Source organism: Ursus maritimus, unplaced genomic scaffold, assembly GCF_017311325.1.
Source record: "Ursus maritimus isolate PB19 unplaced genomic scaffold, ASM1731132v1 scaffold_1, whole genome shotgun sequence".
Lineage (NCBI taxonomy): Eukaryota > Metazoa > Chordata > Mammalia > Carnivora > Ursidae > Ursus > Ursus maritimus.
In genome coordinates this window covers 33375649-33400953 of record NW_024423343.1, presented here as the reverse complement: position 1 = coordinate 33400953, position 25305 = coordinate 33375649, and the positions used below count along the sequence as shown (strand labels likewise).

General features: G+C 35.9%; 1 protein-coding gene across 5 annotated transcripts in view; it reads right to left on the bottom strand.

The window, feature by feature from the left end:
- TRAK2 (trafficking kinesin protein 2) overlaps positions 1-25305 on the bottom strand; it is a 67183-nt gene that overhangs the window by 9512 nt on the left and 32366 nt on the right. For 4 of the 5 annotated variants that reach the window (XM_008687361.2, XM_008687359.2, XM_008687358.2 and 1 more), the window contains 11 exons: positions 22107-22301; positions 15062-15138; positions 13025-13141; positions 11803-12012; positions 11079-11157; positions 9455-9585; positions 8895-8969; positions 7255-7392; positions 4255-4334; positions 3749-3952; positions 1208-1506 (listed from right to left, as the gene is read on the bottom strand). In XM_008687361.2, the coding sequence (XP_008685583.1) occupies positions 1208-1506; positions 3749-3952; positions 4255-4334; positions 7255-7392; positions 8895-8969; positions 9455-9585; positions 11079-11157; positions 11803-12012; positions 13025-13141; positions 15062-15138; positions 22107-22301 (1605 nt within the window). Of the gene's footprint in view, positions 1-1207; positions 1507-3748; positions 3953-4254; positions 4335-7254; positions 7393-8894; positions 8970-9454; positions 9586-11078; positions 11158-11802; positions 12013-13024; positions 13142-15061; positions 15139-22106; positions 22348-25305 lie in introns of all 5 variants that reach the window. The other variant, XM_040641920.1, reaches the window with a different exon arrangement.

Sequence of the window (25305 nt, the reverse complement as noted above, 5' to 3'; positions counted from 1 at the left end):
ATGAAACTACTTATTTAGTCTTAATATTTTGGTAAAATTTATATAAAGTTCTCTGTGGAAGACTGACAAGATGCTAAAGGTATGAATAATAATCTTTCTGTTTCAAAAGTAAAGTTTAAAAAGGACATCTAAGCAGTGGTGAAAAAGCCAAGACAACACCCTTAATGGGAACCAGGATGCTGAGGCAGTGAGAAGGAAGATATGCATCCTGGGGTGGGGTTGTATTTTCCCAGGTGACAAAAATCAATACTTTCTTGGCTTGAAACATGCTTATGACCTTTGAAGTCAAAAGCCAGGCTTCTAGACTGAAAGACACCTGAATTTCAGTGTTTTGTTTTGTTTTGTGTATTCTTTCCCACCCTGCTCATGACCTTCCCTTCCCCAGGTTCTCCAGGGTGAGGTGAGTAGGAAAGTGAAGGAGATGCTAAAAGGAGGATATATCCCCATGGTTCCTGTCTAAGAACCCTGGTCAATGACCATCCCAAGCACCTGCAGTGTCTAATTATGTCACTATAGACATTTCACCCTAGAGTGGGCAACCCTGACAAATACCTGCACAGATCATTAATGAATGAAACTAACTTATAGAACCCTTGAGTTTGAAGGGTCCTTATAGATTACCTACTCAAAATGTTGTCGAACGCAGACTCCTTTATAATAATAACAGAATCATTTGAAGGTAATCAATATTCCCTAAATAAATTCATTTTGAATTCAAGTTCTATCTTAGGAGGGAACAGAAACTAAAAGGGATTTATCAAAACTTTTGAAAAAACAAAAAACAAAAAAAAACCAACCCAGGCACACATATCTTTGTAAATGACACTTCCTGGGTAAAGAACTCTTTTTTGAAAAGGAAGGTAGAGATGAAGTATTACATCTATATTATTTTTATTTATTTATCACATGCCATTTATTTTACTGTGAAAACTGCTGTCAATGATATATCTTAGGTAAGGACAAGAAAGGATGTTCCTCCTCCCTCACATTTATATGAAAAAAATGATGGCTGATGACTTGGAGAAAGCAGCTCTTCATTCTTTTAGGTACAAAGTACCTAATGGACTGTCACACAAATGAGGTTTAGGGGTAATAAAGGTATCTCCTGCACACAGTCCTCTGATAATTATAATACAAAGTTCAATTCCAGGAAAGGGAAAGGCTCATAAGCAATATGGCTTAAGAATGGCCCTTACTGATTTATTACCTTCAAGAGGCTTGACAATTTGTAATTTTTCAGGCATAAAACCTCGAAGGCAACTGGCACTGCTGAGGTCTGTGATCTCCGACTGGTCAGTGCAGAGCGAGGCAAGGCTCTCTGTGGGGGTGCCGCAGCCACTAACCCCTTCTTTCTGGTCAGCCAGAACCTGGATCTTCCGCTCCCATTCTTCAGCAAAGAACTGCTTCTCACTTAAGTAGTTCTGTCGCCGCAGACTAAGGCGATGCAGTGCTGTGGCCAAATCACTATCTCCAGAGGGTCCTGGCTGCCCCACCTTCTGAACGTTCCTATGGGAAAATCATTCACTAGAGATCTGTAAAGGTGATAAGCACAACCTAGACTTCTTTTTTCTACAATGGTGACTGTTCAAGAGACTGATCTTAAAATCACAGTGATTTTTTTCTTAGTTATCAAGAATACAGAAATAATAACAATAGGGGCACCTGGGTGGCGCAGTTGTTAAGCGCCTGCCTTCGGCTCAGGGCGTGATCCCGGCGTTCTGGGATCGAGCCCCACATCAGGCTCCTCCTCTAGGAGCCTGCTTCTTCCTCTCCCACTCCCCCTGCTTGTGTTCCCTCTCACTGGCTGTCTCTGTTAAATAAATAAATAAAATCTTTAAAAAAAAAAAAAAGAAATAATAACAATAAGCCCAAATCACTAATACTACACATCATTTTTTACAGATCATTTCAAGCAACTTCAGACAAGCAAAAATATACTTATGTTTACTAACTTTTCTATTTAATTTTTTTTAAAAAGATTTTATTTATTTATGTGACAGAGAGACAGCCAGTGAGAGAGGGAACACAGCAGGGGAGTGGGAGGGGAAGAAGCAGGCTCCCAGCGGAGGAGCCCAATGTGGGACTCGATCCCGGAATGCCAGGATCACGCCCTGAGCTGAAGGCTGACGCTTAATGACTGCACTACCCTGGTGCCCCTATTTCATTTAATTTTTATACTGAAGTATAATTAACATAAAATGTTATATTAGTTTCAGGTATATAATATACTGATTTGAGAATTGTAAACATTACTCAATGCTCACCATGATAAGTATGGTCACTTAATTTATGAAATTAAAGATATGATTATCTATAAATTTAGTTTAGGTAGCCAGAAAAGTAAACTCCAGCATATTGCATTGAATCTATAATACCACTGATTACAAGAGGTACTATTATTTTATTTTATGTGCTACTAAGAGAGAAAAAAAGGCTACCCATTAAACTATGATATGCCATTAACAAGTTCAAAAATATTAAAATGTGAAAGAATTTGCTTTGGGCCATGGACTCTTCTAAGAATATTGTATAATATTAAAAAAAACCCCAAGATTTGTAAATACTACATTTTCATAGTTCTGTGAACACATTTGTTCACTTTTTAATATTTTTGAAATTAGAGGTTTCTTACAATTGATACCAAAAGGAAGAGTAGCAAACCACACTGTAGCTGCTCCTGGTTACTAGATGTGAATTCACGAAGATCTGTTTGTTGATCTTCTCCTAAGGTAATTGTGTACAATGACATAGTATTGACACATAAAGCTACTGCAGGTACAAACTGAAAGGCAAAAGAAAACCCAGGGTGACGGATCTTTTTCTTTCTTTGTTTCTTCCGTTTTTTTGGCAACACAAATATTTTTATTTTTGAACCAAACAAAGCGCATCCATGGACCAACTCTGTAGTTTACAGAAATGTGACCAGTACCCTCCTGTGGAGTGACCATGGGCAAGCTACAAGATGATTTAAGCCTCGCTTCCCTCAACTACCTACTCTACAGGGGTGTTGTTGGCAGGATTAACTAAGATTTACATCCTAGTCCACAATTAGTGTTCATTAATGGTAAGAATACTATCCCATCTACTACTGGTAACAGCTAATACTTATTGGGTATTTGGTATGTTCTAGGATAGATTTCTACACTAAGGAAGATTTCTCTCAGATGCCAAACATCTCACAAAACTCTTCTGCTGACTTTCCAGCGATGCTGTTTAACTCTAGTTATATGTAATTCAATAGATGAATTAATGAAAACTGGAAAAAATCTAAGTTTAAACAAATAGGAAGTTAAGAGCAACCTACTTTTCTTCAATAGGTATTCAAGCTTATCATCCTAAAGGCACCAAAGCAGTTGAGATTATGAGCATGGGTTATGAGAAAGTGTCATCTGATGCTATGCATAACTGCCAATGACCAAACAGATTCAAACAAATCTGACTTAGAACATGAAGATTTAGACTCAAACTTTGCCATACTAAAGAAGAAAGGAGTAAAGAATTTTATAGTGCAAAACGAATTCCATTTTGAATATACTTAGTTAAATGTAGCCTTTTCACTCTAAAAACTTTTAGGAAGTCAATGATCTGTCTTACAAATAATGCTCTAGGGCATCATTACTGAATGAAAACTGACAGTTCCAGAACCTCCTTGGACTAGCACAGAACAATGCTGGACTATAAGTATGTGAATCTGGTATGTCAATGACCTAAAAATTACAGAATCACTGTCAGGATCTATGTTTCTTACTCTGAAACCTCTTCTGAGCTGCTCCCCTGATTCAGGAGTGTTTTGTCCTCTGTTTGTCGTAAACCAGATTCAAAAGGTTTTGCCGTCATGATGACACTTGAACGGTTGGACCCTGGAATGGGTAGCAGAGCTGGGAAAGGGATGGAGCGGCCTCGTGTGTCATTGGCAACCTTGACCGTATCAAATACCCGTTTCTGTTGGGCTCTGTCAAAAGAGAAGCGTTCATTATTGCCACTGCCTACCACTGAAGTGCTTTAGAAGAGACATGCATATGCAATTCATTAAAAATAAAGCCACCCTGACTAGCCTCTAAACTTCAGAGGAGAAATTATTAGAAAATAAACTTCAGAATAAGAGAGTGCTCTTACAAATGTGAGCACTAGGAAAAAACCCTGAATACTAAGCAGATTTACAACTGAATCTCAAAATACCTATCAGTTAGGAGTGTGGCTTCTTTTTAATTCCATCCCAATGCTTGGGTAGTAATACATGTGACCTGTACTTACTTTTGTTTAAAGAGAGAAGATTCCTCATCCAAACTCAACTTTTTTCGCATGGTCCCCTCAATCTCAGCTGCCAGAGATTCCTAAGAAAAAGAGTTTGAGATTCCTATAATGATTATGTAAGAAGCTGGTTAGGAGAAATGAATTATCCTTAAATTAATTAACAGAGTCTCCAGAATCCAATATTTTCGGTGTTAGAATAAAACACAAGAAAATAGTCACAGGCCAAAATGTAAGGAAAAAAGAGACATTTTGGAAATATAACTTTTAATAAGAACCAATTTCTTTTTCATGATGTATTTTTATAGGAGAACAGTGGAAAAAACCAACATGATAACCAGAAAATATTACGTATGGAGACACAAAAATCAAAAGATCTGAAAGGCTTTATAGGGCGCCTGGGTGGCACAGCGGTTAAGCGTCTGCCTTCGGCTCAGGGCATGATCCCGGCGTTATGGGATCGAGCCCCACATCAGGCTCTTCTGCTATGAGCCTGCTTCTTTCTCTCCCACTCCCCCTGCTTGTGTTCCCTCTCTCGCTGGCTGTCTCTATCTCTGTTGAATAAATAAATAAAATCTTAAAAAAAAAAAAAAATGACCTGAAAGGCTTTAAACCAAGATGCCAATAATGATTCTCTGGAGGTCAGGATTTGATGGTATTTCACAATTTCTTTTCGCTTCTTTCAATTTCTAACTTTTCTATAATAAACACATATAGCTTTTATAATGTAGAAAAATCATTAAAGGAAAAATAAGCAAGTTTCCCCTTTCTCTGGTCAGAGATGAGGATTCAACTAGCATGGGTGCCATGCTCAGTGAAGCTGAGCTGACAATGACTAGAATTGGAGATACTGGTGTGAACTCATGTTTTTAAATATATATAGTTAGATGAACATAAATATGGATGCAAACATAGATACTGGTGTGTTTGAGTGGGTGTATGTATGAATGCACATATATTTCCTAGCTCTATCTGCTGAGAGGGCCTAGACGTAATGACACTCTAGTGGCAATGGATATACAGGACCCAGATCTTGAGTTTTAAGTATCATTCCTCATTGAAACTAACCAGACCTCCCTGGAGAAATGGCTGATTCCAGGACTGGGACAGGAAAAGGCAATATGAGTTTTAAGGCGCTCCCACTGGCCATATCGGGAACAATTTAAGTATCAAAATAAAAAATAGTAGTAACAGATTATAATCCACTGACTAAAATAGGAATGTAAGACTCCATATGGACATAACTAAATGAACAAATGAATAAATAAATGAGGCAGAAATGGGGCGCCTTGGTGGCTCAGTTGGTTGAGTGTCTGACTTGATTTCGGCTCAGGTCATGATCTCAGGGTTGTAAGATCTAGACCTGCATCGGGCTCCATGCTGGGTGTGGAGTCTGCTTAAGATTCTATGCCTCCCTGCCCCAATGAATGAATGAATGAATGAGTAACACAGAAAGGCTCTGACAAAAGAATGTTGATCAATAAATGTCCAAAAAATGATGGAATTAGAAAATCACCATTTGGCAATCATCATAGTAACAACTAAGTCAAATATGAACTATCACTGTGTGTTAAAACTAGCAGATAAGTGTTTGCTGAGAAAAACAGGATATTTAAATAGTCTCCAAGTATAGTATCTTCCCACAGAAGATTAACTTTGACCACCTGGGTAAGGTAGCATCTGCCAATTTTCATCATTATAGAGTTAATTAGTAACATTAATTTAATTAACTACAATTAGCATTGATTAACTTTAGAGTGGGGAAAGTTGGCAGATACTACATTAACATAGTGATCAAAATTAACATCATCAGTAATAGGAAAAATAGACAATGTGAGCCTCCTATTACAATGTACCGAGAAGAACATGGCATTATTTCGGCCAAAAATACATTGCCTGCATCTGATCATGAGGCAACATCAGATAAACCCAAACTGAGGACATTCTACAAAGGTCATGAAAGACAAGCAACAACAGAAGAACTGTCCCCAGTTGAAACAACCAAATGCAACATACCCTTCAAAGGACATCGTTGGGACCACTGGCAAAATTTAAATGGGCTCTGTGGATGAGGTGATAGTACTGTATATCAGTGACAGTTTCCTGACTTTGATGGCTGTAGTGTGGTTATATAGGAGAGTGTCCTTATTTTTAGGAGATGCATACTGAGTTAATAGGGTATATCTGTAACTTACTGTGAAATGGTCCAGAAAAAAAAATAAGAGAACAATATGGTAAATGTAGTAAAACGCTAAAAACTGAGGAATCTAGATGAAGGATACATGAGAGTTTTTGTACTATTGTTGCAATATTAGTCTAAGTTTAAAATTATTTCAAAATAAAAAGTTAAAAAACAAAAATCCTGCTCCCATATTCTTAAAAAAAATCTATTATAATTTATAGTTTGTCTTTAAAAAATTTCACAGTATTGCGTATAAGTATTTATGAACTAGATTGCTAAAATAATTCTTTGAACCAATATTACAAATTCTGGCATAAGCTCACAAGTTTTCATTGATTTCTTTAATTTAAAAAATACTATATATTGATGAATTAAACAAACATGAATCCTGCCCTCATGGCGTTGACACTTAACTGGAGTTAAATATACCAAGAAACTCATGATCTGTGGAAAGAGGTTTTAGATGTTCAGAATTCTATCTGAATAAGTAGCATGTGGTGGGCCTAGAGTAAGGATGACCCAAGTTTAAGCAGCTCTATGGTGCACAGACCTAAACCTCATTTCCTTAGGGTTCATCTCATATATTATAATAAACCTGGAAGGTCATCTGTTAGAAGAAAGGTTGCAATAAAAAAGAGTATTAAGACAGATGTAAATATGTAAATCAAAGCCTAAATCAATATCTGAATTCCAGAAACAAGGACAAACCACATTATCTCTTCTCAAGATACTTTATACCACCAGAAACCATATCACTCTCAGAACAAGCTAATCTTAAGAAGTTTCCTTAAACAAGTAACATACTTCCCAGAAAAACTCACCCCAGAGAAAGCTCCACATGACTGTGAGAAGTAAAGATGAGCAGCAGGGCCAGATCTGCTTCGAAGTTCCTTTATTTCTTCTTGGGATTCATGTAACATTCCCAGACACTCCATATTCCTGTCTTGTAACTCATGCAGCTGAAAAAAAGGATGATAATTAGTGTACTTTATTATATTCTCAACATGACAATGGGGAAAATAAACGCCATTGGAATAAGTATTAATTTTATCCAGAGGGCTAGATAACTTTATGAACATAATTTCAATAGAAAAACTCTAAAACAAACTAAGCAAGGAGAGAATATATATATCTCAAGTCACCAGAATTAGGGATGTTTCGGCTATAATAAACATGATTTCCTAAAAATTTAAAACGTAGCTGAAATAACCATAACCGTTAATTCAATATTTAACGTTTTGTATCCTTAAGAAAAACTTATGGGGGGGCACCTGGGTGGCTCAGTCAATTAAGCATCTGCCTTTGGCTCAGGTCAGGATCTGGGGGTCCTGGGATTGAGCCCCGTGTTGGGCTCCCTGCTCAGCAGGGAATCTGCTTCTCTCTCTCTCCCTCTGTCCCTACCCCTGCTCATGCTTTCTCTAATAAATAAATAAAATCTTAAAAAAAAAAACCTTATAGAGGAAGAATAAGAGCTATGAGTCAAGTTAGGTTTAGCATAATGTTAGATGTACATATTTTTAAATGTCACTCTGAAGTCTGTAACTGACCAGATCAAGTCTACAAAGTACTATATATGTTGCTAGGGTCCTCAATCATCCTAAACAAGTAGTTTCTCCTACCTTGTTTCAGAATCTTCTTTATATGGTCAGGTACACAAGCATGGTAAAAGAGCATACAATTTTCAGAGTACATTTTTTTAAAGATTTAATTTATTTATTTGAGAAAGAGAGAATGAGAGACAGAGAGAGAGAGCACAAGCAGTGGGGAGGGGCAGAAGAAGAGGGAGAAGCAGACTCCCCACTGAGCAGGGAGCCTGATGTGGGGCTCAATCCCAGGACGCTGGGATCATGATCCGAGCTGAAGGCAGACACTCAACTGACTGAGCCACCCAGGTGCCCTTTTTCAGAGTACATTTTAACTTCAAAAATTTCTTCAAGTGCCATATGTGGACTGGATTATGCAGATTCTAGACCCTTACTGTAGACCTACTCTATTGGAAATTTTTGGGGATGGTGCCTAGCAATCTCCATTTATAACTCATTTTGCCAGGTGATTCTTAGTATATGTTAGGGGACCACTAAATTATATCTAATACATAGAATTTTTTATATAGATAGAAAGTAAAAGATTTTTGGTGTTTCTCCTGACATATCTGCAAAAACACTTATGAGAAATTATTTTAAAAACTATTGGGTTAAGGCAGACTGGTAAAAGGGTCACATATTCCTAAAGAATCTTACAAAAGACAAGGTTTTCTCTATTAATCAAGAAAGATGTCATGTTATTAGCTTTAGGGACAGAATCTTTAAAGTGCTTTACTTCTTAGATCTCATAATTTAATCTTCTTCTTTTGTTGTTATTTAAAATCTGGTAATCATCTTTAATCATTTTTACTCATGCAGATGAAAGAAACTATTCACCCCCCCCCCCCATTACACAAGATAAAGGAAGATTTCATTACCTCCATTGTCAGCTGTCTTTGGGCATCTTTGGAAGCTTGTAGGTGAAGTCTCAGTTCCTCCTTCTCAATCACATGCTAACAACATATTAAAAGAGAAAAATGAGCCTTCCCTTATAAAATACGGCCTACTCTTCCTTTTTCAAAGACATCTTAAGAGTGTCTCTCAGGGGTATGGTCTAGAGGCCTATAAAAAGCTAACCTTTCAAAAGCCAAATAAGAGCAATAAAATGGGCAGAATCAAAATCTATTAAGGTGTTCAGAGGTCAATGAGCATGAGTCACTAATTCACATCACAGCTTTCTAAGGAAAATCTAACCCCACTTGACAGAGAGGAATAGTAACTTGAAAGAGAAATAGTATATAGAAATAGAAAGAAACAGTAACTTATTCATATATTTCATGGCAGAGAAAGACTATACCAGCAGTCAGACTGAAGCACTGTAAAGGGGTAGGGAGCACGCTTACTTTGCTTAACGTATCTAGCACTTAGCAGACCGCATGGTACTAGGCCAGTGCTTAACAAACATCTGTTGAATGAATGAATGAATGAATGAACCTACTTCTTTAACTTTGTGCTGAAGATCTACAATTTGAGACAAGAGAGAGGAGATCTCTTCTTGGTACCGAATCAGTTCATCACTCTTCCCAGATAATTCTTCAGTCATTCTGGACATCTGAGCATTTGTTTCACCTGGGAAACAAAAGAGAAATTTAAAAATTAATATAAATGTAGGATAGGGGTTGGCAAACTATGTCCTGTAGGCTAAATCCTATTTTGTAAAAAGCACTGGACTATATCACAAATAGATTTTTAACATAAATTTAAAATATAAACCCAGATAATCGAGTAGAAGAAAATAAAGGTTCTTCTGAAATAGCCTAATGCTGAGAATTGAATAGGAGGCAATGAAGCTAAAAGAGGTGACTTGTAAAGGCAAGCAAGCTAAAAGTTTTGCCTCAATCTTTTTCTTTATGAAGGACAAGAAGGCTGAAAAGAGACAGGTGAACTATATATGTCTGCAAGTACCAAGACATCATCTATGTCTTTCAGAACTCTTCAGAAACATCAATAATTTCCCACAAGCAAAATTATTTGAAAAAATTCATTTCCCACAATGAAAATTAAACTTAACAAATCTAACAAAGGAACATTTCCAAATGAAACAGTCACAATCTATTAAAGCTATGGAGATGATTTTGTTACAAGAGAGACTTTCCAGGATACCTAGCAAACTGAGCAAGGCCTCTGAAACAATCCCTAGAGCCTACCATTCTTACATGCGCATGAGATAGAACTTTTGGAATTCCATGGAGGAAGGAAATCTTGCATATAAAAACCCTGACATCAACACAAGTGGCAAAACCATTTCTCAGTGTTAATAAAACTATTTTAAAATTCACAGAAGGTCTATAACATTTCAAAGAGTGGCAATAAGGAGGCAGGAGACTGGGATCTAAGCTCTTGGGCAAGTCATTTCCTCTTTTGTTTTTTAAAGGACAAAAAGGTGCGTAACGGAGTTCTGATGAAGATTCAATCGACATTCTTCCTGGTTCTCTAACATTGTTTTGCTAAGCTATCACATTTTGACACCCACAGCCCAGATGAATTGGCATGATGTTTTATATGTTTTCTTTCAACATAAGAGCTTATATATTTATAGAGAAATTAGGTATTTTTCTCTAAAGCCTTTTTCTAGCTAATTTATTTTTAAAAATTATTTTTAATTAACAATATCAAAGCAAAACATGTTCTGTTATAGATACATAGTTGGCACTTAATAAATACTCATCAAATGTAAAGTTTTATGCCATCATTTAAGCCCTGGTTGTGCCATTTATCAGTTTTCCAACTTTGGCAAATCATATTCTCTATATTGTCTATAGGACTATTTCCTCATCGACAAAATAAAAGCTTCAGTTCCTTTCACTCTAACATGCTATAACCAATAGGAATCTAGGTCTTTCTTTAATGATGGCAATTTGAAATAAAGATATTTCTTAGAAGTACATATGATATTTTGTTTAGAGTTGTGGGTTCAATGTGATATTCTAAGATTTTCAGTAACTATTTAAAATTGCTTCTTGAGGATGCCTCTACTGAAACGATTGATTTAATTTCTGAGTTGGTGATATACCACCAAAGAATTGCCCCAAAATTGTGAAATAAAATGTGTTAATACATACGAAGTTCTTTAACACAGTCATTGACAAGCTGTTGTTCCTTCTCTTCATAGGTAATAGTTTCTGTCTTTATGTGACAAGCCTTCAAGAAAAAAAAAAATCAGTCTGTGATAATATCTTAAAATGACTTTACAGTATTAACTTAAAAAACCTTTAATTCTCACTTGAAGGTAAAAGTTCACCAGCTGAAAAGGAAAAATAATATCCAAAAAGTTTTATCTAAAATAAAGATATGGGACAGGATATGACAAACATCTCTGCCTCATTCCTCTCAGGGCCTTTGTACATGCCTACTCATCCCCCCGCCCCCCGCCCCGGGCATCCCCTCCCCCATACTTTTCTGCCTCACTAATCCCTAGGCTCAGCTAAAATGTCATTTACTTAAGTAGGACTTTGATTTCCCCCCATTATACAAGTTCAGGAAACCCTGTAATTTTCCAACATAGTTCTTATCACAGTTGTAATTATTTAGTTATTTGTTTAAACTCCATAAGATATATTCCATGCTGTGGCTTTCTTTATTTTATATAGTAGGTTGCTATTATCTACTTGTCAATGAATGGGATCTAAGTGATAATAAAAGGCAAATACATATGCCTTGACTATCACTCCCCAATTGGAATGTCAATAGCAAATCGTTAGGTATGCCATATTTTACCTCAATGCTACATGGACCTAAATCTGTGGCCTTTAAGGTAAAGGAAAGTGGTAATTAGGTTGAATGTACCTTGGATCGAAGAGCCATATTCTCCTCTTCCAGTTCCTTGAGTTTTTCTTGCAACATGTCCAACTGCAGCAAACCTTGAGATAAGCTAAAGGACTCATTGAACCGGAGAGGTGTAGAACAGCTGGAATCAGTTTCACTCTCTTCAGAAGCAATAGAGACAATTCGAAGTAATTCATCTTTCTTGGACAGCTCATGCTGCAGTTGGTTAACCTGCACATCACAGGGCTTGATTGATAAGGTGTTCTTTATTTTGCACTATTTCCATGTAATACTACTTTAATTCATGGAGCAATTGTTTCTCACCATAAGATAAAATCATAAAATCAGTTGCTAGATTTTACTGACTAAAGTGCTAAAAAGAGAATAACAAACTTCAGATAATTCCTAAGATACAATGTTAGAGTGTTAACCAATATAGCTTTTTCTGTACTAGGTGAAAAGCCAATTTTTATATTCTATATAATAGGAATGTAGGAAGAAAATTTCACATAAGGTAATGATACATTCACAATTAAAAACAAAATAAAACTGAAGAACCTTTGAAGTATCAGAATAGACCCCTCTTCAAAGTCTCATTCTAAATAAAGGCTTATACTTTTTAAGCTTTTAGGTTAAGTATAACTCTGCATGACTTCCTAACGTTAGTTTTAGAAAATCAGTATTTTCAATGCAAAGGCTCAAATGTTATTAAGTATAATGCATTTATAAAATATAAATGAAACCAGATAATAACAAATTACAGGAAATTTTAAATGTAACCACTCAAGTTAATAACAAATCAGCTCTCACTAAAAAATATTTATTGCATGAAATAAATTTCTTTACCTTTTCCTTTTGTTTGGGTTTTTGAATAAAGATACCTCATTTGGGTATACCTATTACTTAAGGTTATTTTTTCAAAATAAATTTAAAATAAGATCACCCAGAGAAGTCTACATAAAGGGATGAGGAAAAAGCGTTAGAACCTAAGCAGGGTGCCTCATGTTTGGGAGGTACTGCACATAGGCTTTGATACTGACTAAGCTAGAGTCCCATGAGCACTCCTCTGCACAAAACATTTCATTTCTCTACTGGTTAGTTCAACGGCTGCCAACAAAGTCAACATGTGCTGGTGTTATTTATCTTCCTATTGTTATCACTTCAGGGGCACCCAGAAAAATCAATTTCTTCATTGCCCAAAAACTAATTATTTCATGCTACAAATACTTGATCAAAGACTTACTTGATCAAAGGCTTGTCCCAGTTGCTCCTCCAGGGCTTCATTCTGCTCAGACAAGACATGGTTCCGTTTTAAGAGAGCCTGTCCGATTCGAGCAGCTAGCTCCAGATCACGATCTCTCTGTCAAAATACCAAACATGTCTTTTGAGTACAAGCAAAATTAAATGGTACTTTAGAAATTCTTCAGTTTTGCTAAACTCAAAAGCAATGTCCTAGAAAGCATCAAGATTATCAAGACTCATTTTAATGTCCAGATACCATAAATAAACATAAGGCCTGACACACAGGTGGTGTTTAATATACGTTGGTCAAATGGATGGCCATCATAGTTATAAATGTAAGAGGGTGTTTCAAGTGAGATTTACTGATCACCCTATTAATTAGAATCAAACAACCCAATCTTTAAACTTATGATTTGGGGGAATTAAAAAATCAATAGGGTCTTTTAAAAATGAGGATAGAGCCTGGCACACAGTGAAAGCCCAACAAGTATTTGTTGAATGCATTTGCCTGTTATACATGGTAGTGATATAGTATGTATACTGGAAACAGTTCCAATTAGGGCAAAGTTTCTGCGTATTCAGAGCCAGAGGCTTAAAGGAAAGCATAATCAAGAGCCCTACTGTCAATTGTTGCAAAAGTGATAATGTAAGATAAAAGAGGGGATAATAGACTAGAAGTTTTGAGGCTACAGGTTCTGCTAAAGCATAAAAAAAGGAGTCTAAAGAAGTTGGCGGTAATGATGCCGGGAGGCCTATAGAAAAGCCAAGCAAAGGGGCGCCTGGGTGGCACAGCGGTTACGCCTCTGCCTTCAGCTCAGGGCGTGATCCCGGCGTTGTGGGATCGAGCCCCACATCAGGCTCCTCCGCTATGAGCCTGCTTCTTCCTCTCCCACTCCCCCTGCTTGTGTTCCCTCTCTCGCTGGCTGTTTCTATCTCTGTCGAATAAATAAATAAAATCTAAAAAAAAAAAAAAAAAAGAAAAGCCAAGCAAAGCAAGAGTTACTCCTACGTAGCTGGTGATACTTGGTAAGCGTGTAGGAATCCCACCTGTGTGGTGGTGGTGAGGACTGTATTCTGCAGGATGAAAACTGTCAATATATATCTAGCTGCCTTATATACAAGCATGGATTCCACTTACATTAATCACTATAAATAAAATTAAGCTTCTATCCTTTTGCTCTATAACACATGATAACAGGTGGATGAATTATCTCCAAATATTCAAGGCCCGCTTATCTCATTTGCAATATAGGCTAAGTGGCATACACAACGTCATTCTAGGGAGCTGCGGGGAGAGGGGAGAAGGGTACTTCAAAGAGAAAGACAGTTTCTATAAGATCAACTGAAGTTGACCTCTAAGAATATCAACTGGAAGAGATACACCTGCACATATTAAAAGTGTCATGGACAAACTGAACTCAAGTAATAGTCCAAACTGAGAGTAAAAAAGCGAAGATGCTGCAAACTGCTGGTATTGATTTGCAATGGAGCTGCTTCTAGAATGGGCAGCTCTGCTCCAGGGTAAGAGCAAGGATTTATTAAACAAAACAAAACTTTTCTTTTTAAAAGATTTTATTTATTTATTCGACGGAGATAGAGACAGCCAGCGAGAGAGGGAACACAAGCAGGGGGAGTGGGAGAGGAAGAAGAAGGCTCATAGCAGAGGAGCCTGATGTGGGGCTCGATCCCATAACGCCGGGATCACGCCCTGAGCCGGAGGCAGCCGCTTAACTGCTGTGCCACCCAGGCGCCCCCAAAACTTTTTTTTTTTAAAAGATAGCTTTTCTAGGATAGGGAAGCCAGCACCATTATAACAACAACAACAATTAAGCCCCCTGCAACTTCCAAACAATAAACTTCAGGAACCATTCTACTTTGGAATGCTAGTTGGTATGCTGGTTCACTTATAACAACCTTATACAGAATAACCCAGAACAAAGATGTCACTGTTTTTCATTTGGTCTGCAAACTTGATAGATTTTAAACGATCGTCAAGTTTTAGCTTTTTGTACTGGAAAAAGGAAAGATATATTCTTACCTCTGCCAGGAGGTGTGTAACCATGTCGATATCATTGTAAGTTTTGGTCATCTGCTCCACCCTGTCTGTGCCTAGAACTAAGACAGTTAAAAACAACTGTTTATAGTTTTTAGAAATAACAGAAAGTTTTAAATATTCATAACAGTTGAAAGATAACAACAACAAACCCAGGCTTTTCCATAATGCCATTCAGGCGAATAAAAATATATGTGAAAGAAGAAAAGAAATGTTTATGTATTAGACACTCAGGAAATAGACCAATTATTACAAACAAAATGCACATCATACAATGAATTAAGAAAGTTATCAAATGATATAAGGCAGCCACTTCCTGACTATCTCCTCCTCCCTCAGTAAGATTAGAACTTTGGTCCACTCACACTAGAGACTGTGGGCCTGAAGAATGGATTAAATCACCAATTGTTTTATGCCCTAATCTAAATTAAAGTTCCTGAGGGGCAAGTTAGTGAGGGGTTGGTTATGCTATTACAAATGTATTTAATTAGAATTCTGTTGTGATTATCTTGAGTATCTGTGATCACCTATTATGTGAGCTAATATCAATAAACCAGGACTAGGACTTGTAGGACTTTTTGTAGTTCTGTTATGAAGCATAATTCTTTTTAGCTTAATTAAAAACTCTTCATGATAATCACCATATCTAGGCCTCTTCTATAAGATAAACTGTATATTGTACTATTACTTGCATAATTTAAGTCCAGGATTTCTGCATTAAATTCAGGAACTGTCAATGCATTGAATAATATAGCTCCAAAGAGAATGACTACTATGACCCCAATAATTCCACAGTCACTATAAGCAATACCCTTTTAAACTAATGATGCATACTAAAAGAGGGATTTTTTGACTTTGGAGTGCATTACATCAAATACATCTGCGTTTGACTGAGACTGATTTTATAATTAGTTTGCTTTGAAGTGTGAAAAATAAGAGGTTTTAAAGCAGAAAAGCTGAGCTCACATATCTGAGTGAACTTAACCCTTCTGAAATTCATATTGCATATTTACGATATGGAGACGATAACACTCAGCTCACAGGATCATTAGGAAGATGAAATATGATAATCTAATGAGGAGTATTAATCTGCTAGGTGTCATACAAGTGTTCATAGTTACTAGTCTCTAAACACAGCTGGTATGTATGAAATAGACCCGATTTAAAATTCTCTGTAAATAACGCACTGTGTTGGCAGCAGATACTATGATTTAAGCCACTGTAGTTCCTTAGTCCCATCTTAACCTTGAGGTTGCCCAAAAGACACCATGAGACATGTTTTATTTTTATTTAAGCTTTTTATTTTCCTTCCTAGCAAAACTGCTTAAAATGAATCTGGGAATTACCTAGAACTTAATTATTAATACCATCTTATTCCCAGCAAAAAGTAAAACAAAATGCTGGATTAATAGTAATAGGAGATAGAAAACTATAAAGATCTGGATAGAAACATTTTTACCCCCAAAGGATTTATATTTATAAGTAGAAAAACTGGCTCCATAATTTAACCACAGGGATAAGGGAAACAAGCTTTTGGGACAAAGGAATCTTCACAATTTACTTACAGCGTGAGGTCTCCACTATTTTTGGCCTCAATAAAATGAGACAAAAACATCAAATCATCTCTATGCTCTTAAGTTAATCACAGAAAACCAGCCAATGGTTGCAAACCTAAATGTAACGTAGGGTGGTGGGTCTCATCTCTAGATTCTAATTTAACTGATTTGGAGGAGCCCCAGGGCACACACAGTAAGTAAAAGTTGCCCAGGTGTCCTGACGTGGAGCCAGCAATAAAAACTACCAATTCAGAAGTAATACTTAAAGCAAAAATCAGGAATCCTATAGAGACTCAGTTAAAGACAGCTTTTATAGGGATGTCTGGGTGGCTCACTCGGTTAAGTGGCTGCCTTTGGCTCAGGTCATGATCCCAGGGTCCTGGGATCAAGTCCCTGCATCGGGCTCCTTGCTCAGCGGGGAGCCTGCTTCTTCCTCTGCCTGCTGATCCCCCTACTTGTGTTCTCTATCTCTGACAAATAAACAAAATTTTAAAAAAGTTTTATAAAACTAATTGAAAAAATATGATTCCCCCTACTTGTGCTATCTCTGGCAAAAAATTAAATTTAAAAAAAAGTTTTTAGAAAACTAATTGAAACAATATAGGACATAATTTATATTACACGATTGACCAGAGTTGAAGGTGAAGTGGTAAATTTATTTTGAAGTAAAACCAGTTGTTAAGGCTGTAATAAAGAGCTGTGAGCTACAAGTCACGCATGAAGAAAGGGGAAGAGAAAATAAAGGACACAGTAATACACAAAAGAGATGTTTAGAATCAAACATGTTTTAATGAGGAGAAACTAATAATAGTGAGGATAATAATGAGGTGATAACAACTTCCACCTCACAAGGTCATAAAAAAAAACTTGGGTCTGCTCATTCTCAGTAATGGACTCTTTGTGCCATGCTGCTGTTCCTGTCACAGTTCCACCAAGATCAGAAGGCCTTTATCTGATGAAATAACCAGTGTCCATCTGTGAATGCAGGTTATAAAACAACACAGATCTCAATATTATTTTAAAATTGTGAGCATATCTATCTTATACATATGGATATATAAGAGAGGCTGGACGGATACACATTAAAATGTTATAGTGGTTATCTCTGGGTAGGGATTATGGTTGATCTCTTGTTTTCTTTTTAATCTTTTGCTAATTTTCCATGAAGAATAAATGTTATCTTTGCAATAAAAAAATAGCAGCTCTTGTTCAGAGGTTTCAAAAAGCAAAAATGAATTTTCAAATGCTTAAATATTTATTATGGCAAAGAAGTTAGATAATGCAACCAGAATTCTCCAATTTCTGTTTTATGTGAAACAGTCTCTATCTATGCTACTGAGCCCCCAAAGCTGGGCCACCTCAATTGCATAGACCAGCTCAATTGATGTCAGTCAGTCACAAAGCATATAGAAATGCAATGAATTCCTCCCTGCAGCCTAATCAGTGACGTCTTCTCTTCCTTAACACGTACTCTTGGTAGATATGTTGCTTGGGAAGATTCCAAAAATACTCAGGGCAAAGCTCTTAAGTGTTCTCTTGGCATTTAGGCATTGTGACTAAATGCTTTCAAAGTGAGAGACTAATTCTTCACTATAATTCTGTAACCAAAAATGCAGAGCCAAGCAGACTGATTTTATTATAATCAATTCTATCAAATCCTATTTTCCCTTCAGTTCTCAGCTGTTAAAATAAAAATGTTATGTAGTACAGAAATTAGCAGTGTTCCTTGTTTACAGACACAAAACTCCTAACTCTTAAAAAATTTTTATATATTAGGGGAGATGATAAACATTTTTACAGGACAATTTCGCAAGTTGTTTTTCAAAGGTATAAGATTTGGAGAATCTGATGTTCCTGGGAAAAATGTGGGGGGGGATATACTTAAGTACTTTACCAATCCTTACTTTAAGTTCTAATTCTGCATAATTTCACATGGACCACTCAACCTCACATTTTTTTCAGGATAGGAAGGGCCAACTCTCTGTAATTTATACGAGATGGTGCTTGATAGTTCTCTCATGTGTCCCTTTTCAAGGTCTAGAGTTTTTACCACAATTACTGAAATTTAAGAAGACTTCTAATCTCTCCAACCCTCTCGCAGCAAAAAATAAAAAACAAAGCAACAAAAACCAAAAATGAAACACAAAGCGCCCACGTGGCATAGTCAAAGCCACAAGAGCTCCTTTCTGGTAACTACAGACAGGTCTTATAGTTTTAACCCCAAAGAAGTGGCTGCTGCTCTTGCTGCTATAATATGGAGAACGTTCCTGCAATACAAAAAACTGCCTTCAAAAGAACTGAGAACAACAAGAAGGTGTTGATGATATATACCATCTAGGACAGTCTCTCTCAACAGGGTTCCAGGGGAGAATTAAGACCTACATATAATGATTTGAATGAGACAATTTTCTCAATTCTCCCATAGATAACACTCAATAGGTGTCTTGGGGCATACGACTTAATTGAGAGGAAATATAAATACGCTAACTTCCGTGATCTGACTTATGGTTACTGCTTCCTGAACATTGTCAGTTATATTTCTTTTCCTGCCAGTATAGATTAATAATATTTGAGGGCAAACCTTGAGGAAAAGTATAACCAAAAGTAATTATTTCTACAACTGTATTTCTCTACAAAATTATACAATCTCCTTAATTCCTTAAGTTCTCCAATGAACATCACTGTGAAATGGCCGTAGAGCTTTGGTTGACAATGGTTTGTACCGGTGGTTCTCAGATCTTCGTGTGCATCCGTACTCTCAGGAGGACTTACTAAAACACAGACTGCTATGCTCCACTTTCAGAATTTCTAATTCTGTAGATCTGGGGTAGGGGCCCAAGAATTTGCATTTCCAAGTTCCCAAGTGATATTGAGCTCTTAACTAAAACTTATAAGACTAATCATTTCCTCCCAACCCTTTTTTCTTATGTATTAGAAAGTGGTACAGGTGATCCCTTATTCCCAAATAAAAAATACCCTGAAAGGCAGATCAGGTTTCTTTCTATTTTTAGCTTTTCCGTGAACAAATGGTACTTTCTGTTATGATGTGCCCCGACTGCACTGCTCACCCCACAGCTCATTCTGGGTCTCTCTCTTAATAAAATTAAGGAAATCCTGAGATGACTTGTTCTGCATGTAAAATATTCTTTGAGTATCTTAAATTTTATATATGGCAGGGACTACGATGGAATTATTTTTTTGGACCCACCCATTGCTCTCAAGTGTTCTATTTTAAAAGTAAACAATCTCTTTCTGGTTTGGTGGGGGCTTCAGAGAACATCCAGTCTCCTTTCATCCATGTGAGGTAGGCTCCTGACCCCAAATCCTGCCCATGCTTCCTTCTAAATTTATTTTTCTTCTCACAGCTCTTTCAACTTCTTTGTGTTACAAAAGAGAGAAAGTACCTCTGCCTGTGCCACCTCTTTTAATTAGTTGTTAAAATTCATTTTAAGGAGCAGGTGTATCTACTGGTATGTGATGGGAGTAGGGATAAGGAGAGGCTAAAGTAGGACCAGGGAGCTAAACCCTAAGATGGCTTGTCAGGGTACATAATAATTATGCACGACCACAGATCTTAACATCTCAAAGAGCAGAAAACTGTTGGAAAGGATCAGAGAATGCTTTGTATCTTGCTTTTTAAAACATTGATCAATTTGCTAAATAAGTAAATCGCTTATCTTTTACATTCATAAGATGCAAATTCAAAATGAAGTTTATTTATATTTGAGTGAACTGTTAACCCAAAGAATTGGTACCTTTAAAATAACAGTGAAATTGAGGTATAGTACAAAGATAAAGTATTAGTGGACCAATTACAATCCTAGCTTATTTGCTTCGTGATTTTTTAAAAAAAGATTTTATTTATTTATTTGACAGAGATAGAGACAGCCAGTGAGAGAGGGAACACAGCAGGGGGAGTGGGAGAGGAAGAAGCAGGCTTCCAGCAGTGGAGCCTGATGTGGGGCTCGATCCCATAACGCCGGGATCACGCCCTGAGCTGAAGGCAGACGCTTAACGACTGAGCTATCCAGGTGCCCCATTAAGGATATCATATATAGTGCAATTTTCAAATTGTTGAAATGAAAATATTACCTTTAGACTAGAGGACTAGGATAGTTTTCTGGACCCTGGAAGTATGGATCCGTAACATCCTATTAATCTTAAGTTTTAAATTGTTTCCTTGAACATTAGGATTTATTTTGTATAAGGTCTTGAAAACCAAGTATTTTGAATTTGATTATCATTTATTTTCCAAAGAAGTTTATTTTTATTTAAAATTCTTCCTAAAAGTAACTCCATGAAATTACGATTGAAGACAGCTTTCTAACTACAGTTCCATCCTCTAGTGGCATATATGACAAAGAAAAAAGTAAACCAAGGGGCACTTTCTGTGCCACTTTAGCAAAATAATGACAGAAACTAAACTTATCCTGATGAAATTTCAGTTTGAATTTTCTTCTCACAAATCTAAAAATGCATGGAACAAAGAGAAATGGAAATAAAAAACAAGCACTTTTCAGAAAATCTCAAGCAAGCAGCTTCTCAAACTTGAAAGTTAAGAAAACCTTAACAGCTTTTCAGCTGTTTAGTTTAATATCCAGCTCCTGACAAGAATTATTGAGGAAGAAATAGTTTTATTTGCATTTCTTGATATTCTAATTCAAGTTTAAACAATGTTTATGATTTATTTTTCCTGAGCAGTAAGTAACCTGATTCTAGGAAAACTATTAAAAGCAAGTTAATCATTACTATTAAAATCAGTATTTCACAACAATCATTAAAAACACTGAAGCACTCACTGGGAAAATGTCTAGGAACCAATGCAATGTCTTATCTAATTCAAGTGAAGAGAATTTTACGAACACATCAACGTTGAACTTTTAAACTTTTATTATATAACCTAATAGCTACTTTGCACACATTTTTATAGTGAATGAATAAAAAAAGCTCAGCCTGAAGCAAATTTTTGGAATGACGTCAAAAGCAAAAGGTCTCCATACTTTAATTACTAAAAGTATTTATGTATCCAAAAACTATGCCTCTTAATGACTGACCTAGTTCCTGTGACTGTGTTTAACATGAAATATAAAGTAAGATAGCTGATGGCTCAGGACATCAAACTACCGGCATAATAAATGTTTTGAGATATAAAGGGATATTAAACTTCTAAATTAAAATTTCAACTATTTTTTTTAAGTTCCTTTCTCTACTCAGTCTGAGAAAAGTATCAAATAAAAGGAAGGAGAAATGGAAACATCTGAGTATTGCCTGCAACCCCAGACACTCAGAGTCATAAGAATGACAAACTCGCTGCTTTCAGATGTAACACAGAATCATCTCTTTGTGTTGTGAAATCAGTTTGAGGTAAAGTAGGTACATGCCTAGGGATGCCAAATGTTTTAAAAGTCAACACCAAGATACTTATGATCTTTACTTCAATGGATAAACTCTAAAAGGGTAAAAAAAATACTCACTCATATAATGGAAAGTCTCTTCAGCAAGGACTGGAGAGAGGGCATCAGACGCATGCTGCTGCTGGTGTGGGGACTGAGTCCAGTCTTGATTTTCATATAGAAAGAGAGAGTCTACTCTTAGCTTATACTGGGGTAGCTGTTCTTCCAGTAGATTCACCAGCTCAACTTCAGGGAGATCCTCATTGGAGCAGACATCTAAAGAGGAGATGCCATGTAAATGAAGCCAATATATTCCAATTTACTAGGATACAGAGAAAACATCAGTGAAACCAGTTTGCAAAAGTAGGATAACCAAAGAAACACTAGCCAGGATAATTTCTCCAGTGATTTTTATTAATATATGTTGGTACTATAGTTGGTCTTTCTGTAGGTTTCTTTAATATGAAAACTTCTATAATAAAAATAATACTATGAATTTAAATTGCACCCTATTTAACAATATATTGCTTGGTGACTATAACTATGTTTTAAAAACTAAAATGAATTTGAAGAAATTTCTTATTTCCTCCTTATCAGTCTATTTAGTGTTGCTTGAAAGAGAGCTGAACTCAAATAACATATATGCTTGGGGGGAAAAGGCAACACAAAACAACAAGCAGAAAATAGCTAGTTCAAAAGGAACAAAGTGGCATGTTCTTTAATAACAAAATTTGAATGCTGTGGGAGGATTCTTCAAAATCTGGAAAAATTACATTTCAGTATATTCTCACAGTAGCTAGATATAAAAAAATTAACATTTATTGGTTAAATGTTAACCAGTAATATTAACATTTCAGCACAGTGTTCCAGCACTAGTACTGGAATAAGTACTTCATCATTTTTATTTGAAAGATGTGGTACATGTGAAGTCCCGAATACTTTCCACATCATACTCTCACCCACACACGTCTAGCTACCTCCTGCATACACATCCCTGAACACACTTGGATTCTCTGCCTTTATGTGTTTGCTCCTGGCTTCCTCCTGTTCCAAATACTGCCCCTCATTTAACACTTCCCAAATTTAGCAGTTTACAGAAAAAGTAAATCTATCCCTTTAACATGCTTAAAATAGAGAAAACACAGGATGTCATATCAACCCTCACACTTTATAAAGAGATCTGGTATTTCCTTTGTGGGTGGTATAAAGAAACATTCTAACTCTGGCAAAGAACAACAAAGTTCATTTTAAGAAAACATATCTTAAAAGAGTAAATTTCTACTATTTGACCTTAACAATGACACTTCAATAAATCAAATACGAGTAAGCTGACGATATCACACACCCCTCTTTGCCCAGGACAAGCAGTGACTTCATAGTCACAAAGATGAGGTACATAATCACAGAGATGAGGTACATTAAAATCTTAAATACGGTTCTAAAGAAGCTCTCAACCCTTAGCAGATCTTTTTAAAAGCCCTGAAAATACAACGACATTTTATCACTACAAATTCCATGTGATCATCCAAATTTTTCCTACCATAAATATATCACATACAGATTGTCAGTGTAATACTTGAAAGAAAAGAAGTTGACTATAAATACACGCTGAGCTATAAACAGGCTTGTGGGCAATTCAGGAAATGAAGAACAAAATTTAACATTTATTAAAAGAGCTTGTATTCCCTAGAAACTGTCTTTTATTTTATTTTATTTTATTTTATTTTATTTTATTTTATAGGAGAGCACTTAGCAAATCTTTAGTGTAAATGACATTTTAAAATCTTTATTGCAATTTCCTTCCCTGTCACCTCTTCTTCAACCCACAACATGTTTATTTAACACAACTGCTAACCATCTAAATTAGAAATTGTCTTTTAGTATGCATTAATGAAATTCTGTGAAAATTCAAGGTTACCAATTCCCTATTTCCAAAAGGCAGTTTTAAAAACGCATATAACAATCAAGTTTTAGCTGATTAAATATTCTTGACTCGCTCCCTCTATTTGCTTCTGTATTTTTGATAATGTACTATTTACTACTCTCCTGATTATCCAGTCTTAACAACCCCCTTGTTAACATTTTATCTTCCAAATGTCCCCTCCATATGCCCACTTCTATTTTTAGCCACATTGTATCCATTTAGATTCAAGGACTCCTTTTCTTTCTCTTGAAGAGCCTCAAAACTGGTCTGTCCTCATACACTCAAATTTTCCTCCATATCTTCGTACCTACATTATGTCATTCTCCTACACAAGAGGTCTGAATTTCATCTAGCCATTGGAGAAAAACCTTATGAACAGTTGGGATAATCAGTAAACAGGCTCAATAATGACAAAGATGATAAAATTAGTAAACAACAATATAAAAACAGCTATTACTAATATGCTCAAAGATTTAAAAGGAAAACATAAACTTGATGATAAGAGAAACAGAAGCTGTATCAATCTTAATAAAACACAAGTAGAACTAGTGTACAATATCTAAACTGAAAAACTCACTGGATAACATTAACATATTAAACATTCTCCAGTAGAAAAAAACAGTAGTAGACTTGAAGGCATAAACTATCTAAAATGAAGCATGAAGAAATAAAAAAATAAAAAAAACTGGGGAAAAAAAGGAACAGACCATTAGTGATTTCTGTCATAGTATCAAACTGCCTAACATACATGCAACTGGAGTTACAGAAGAGGAGAGAGGCAGAGCAGAAAGAATATTTGAAGAAATAATGGCTGAAATCTTACAAATTTAACTAAAACTATAAATCCATAGTTCAAAGAAGCTTGACTCTAAGTAGAATAACACAAAGAAAACTCAGAGAGAAAATCTTAAAAGCAGAGAGAGAGAAAAAAAGGACATATTACATTTGAAGGAACAAAGACAAGAATAATCTCACCAGAAGCAATGCAAAGCAGATGACAAGAGATGCACTAAAGTGTATAAAAAGTCAACTCAGAATTCTGTACCAGTGAAAACACCTTTCATAAAAGGTGAAATAAAGACTTTTTCAGACAAGCATAAAAGTGTAACTATTCATTGCCAGCTGACCTATATTACAAGAAATGTTAAACTTTCTCAGGCAAAAAGGATACAAAATGCAAAGTTCAAGCTACAAAAAGAAATAAAAACTGATAGAACTGACAAATCTGTAACTATATAAACCTTTATCTCATAATTTAATTTATAATTGACTGTTTAAAGTAAAAATAATAACAATTAATTAGGTATATAACATGTAGATGTAAAAGACATGGCAACAATAATACATAGGATGATG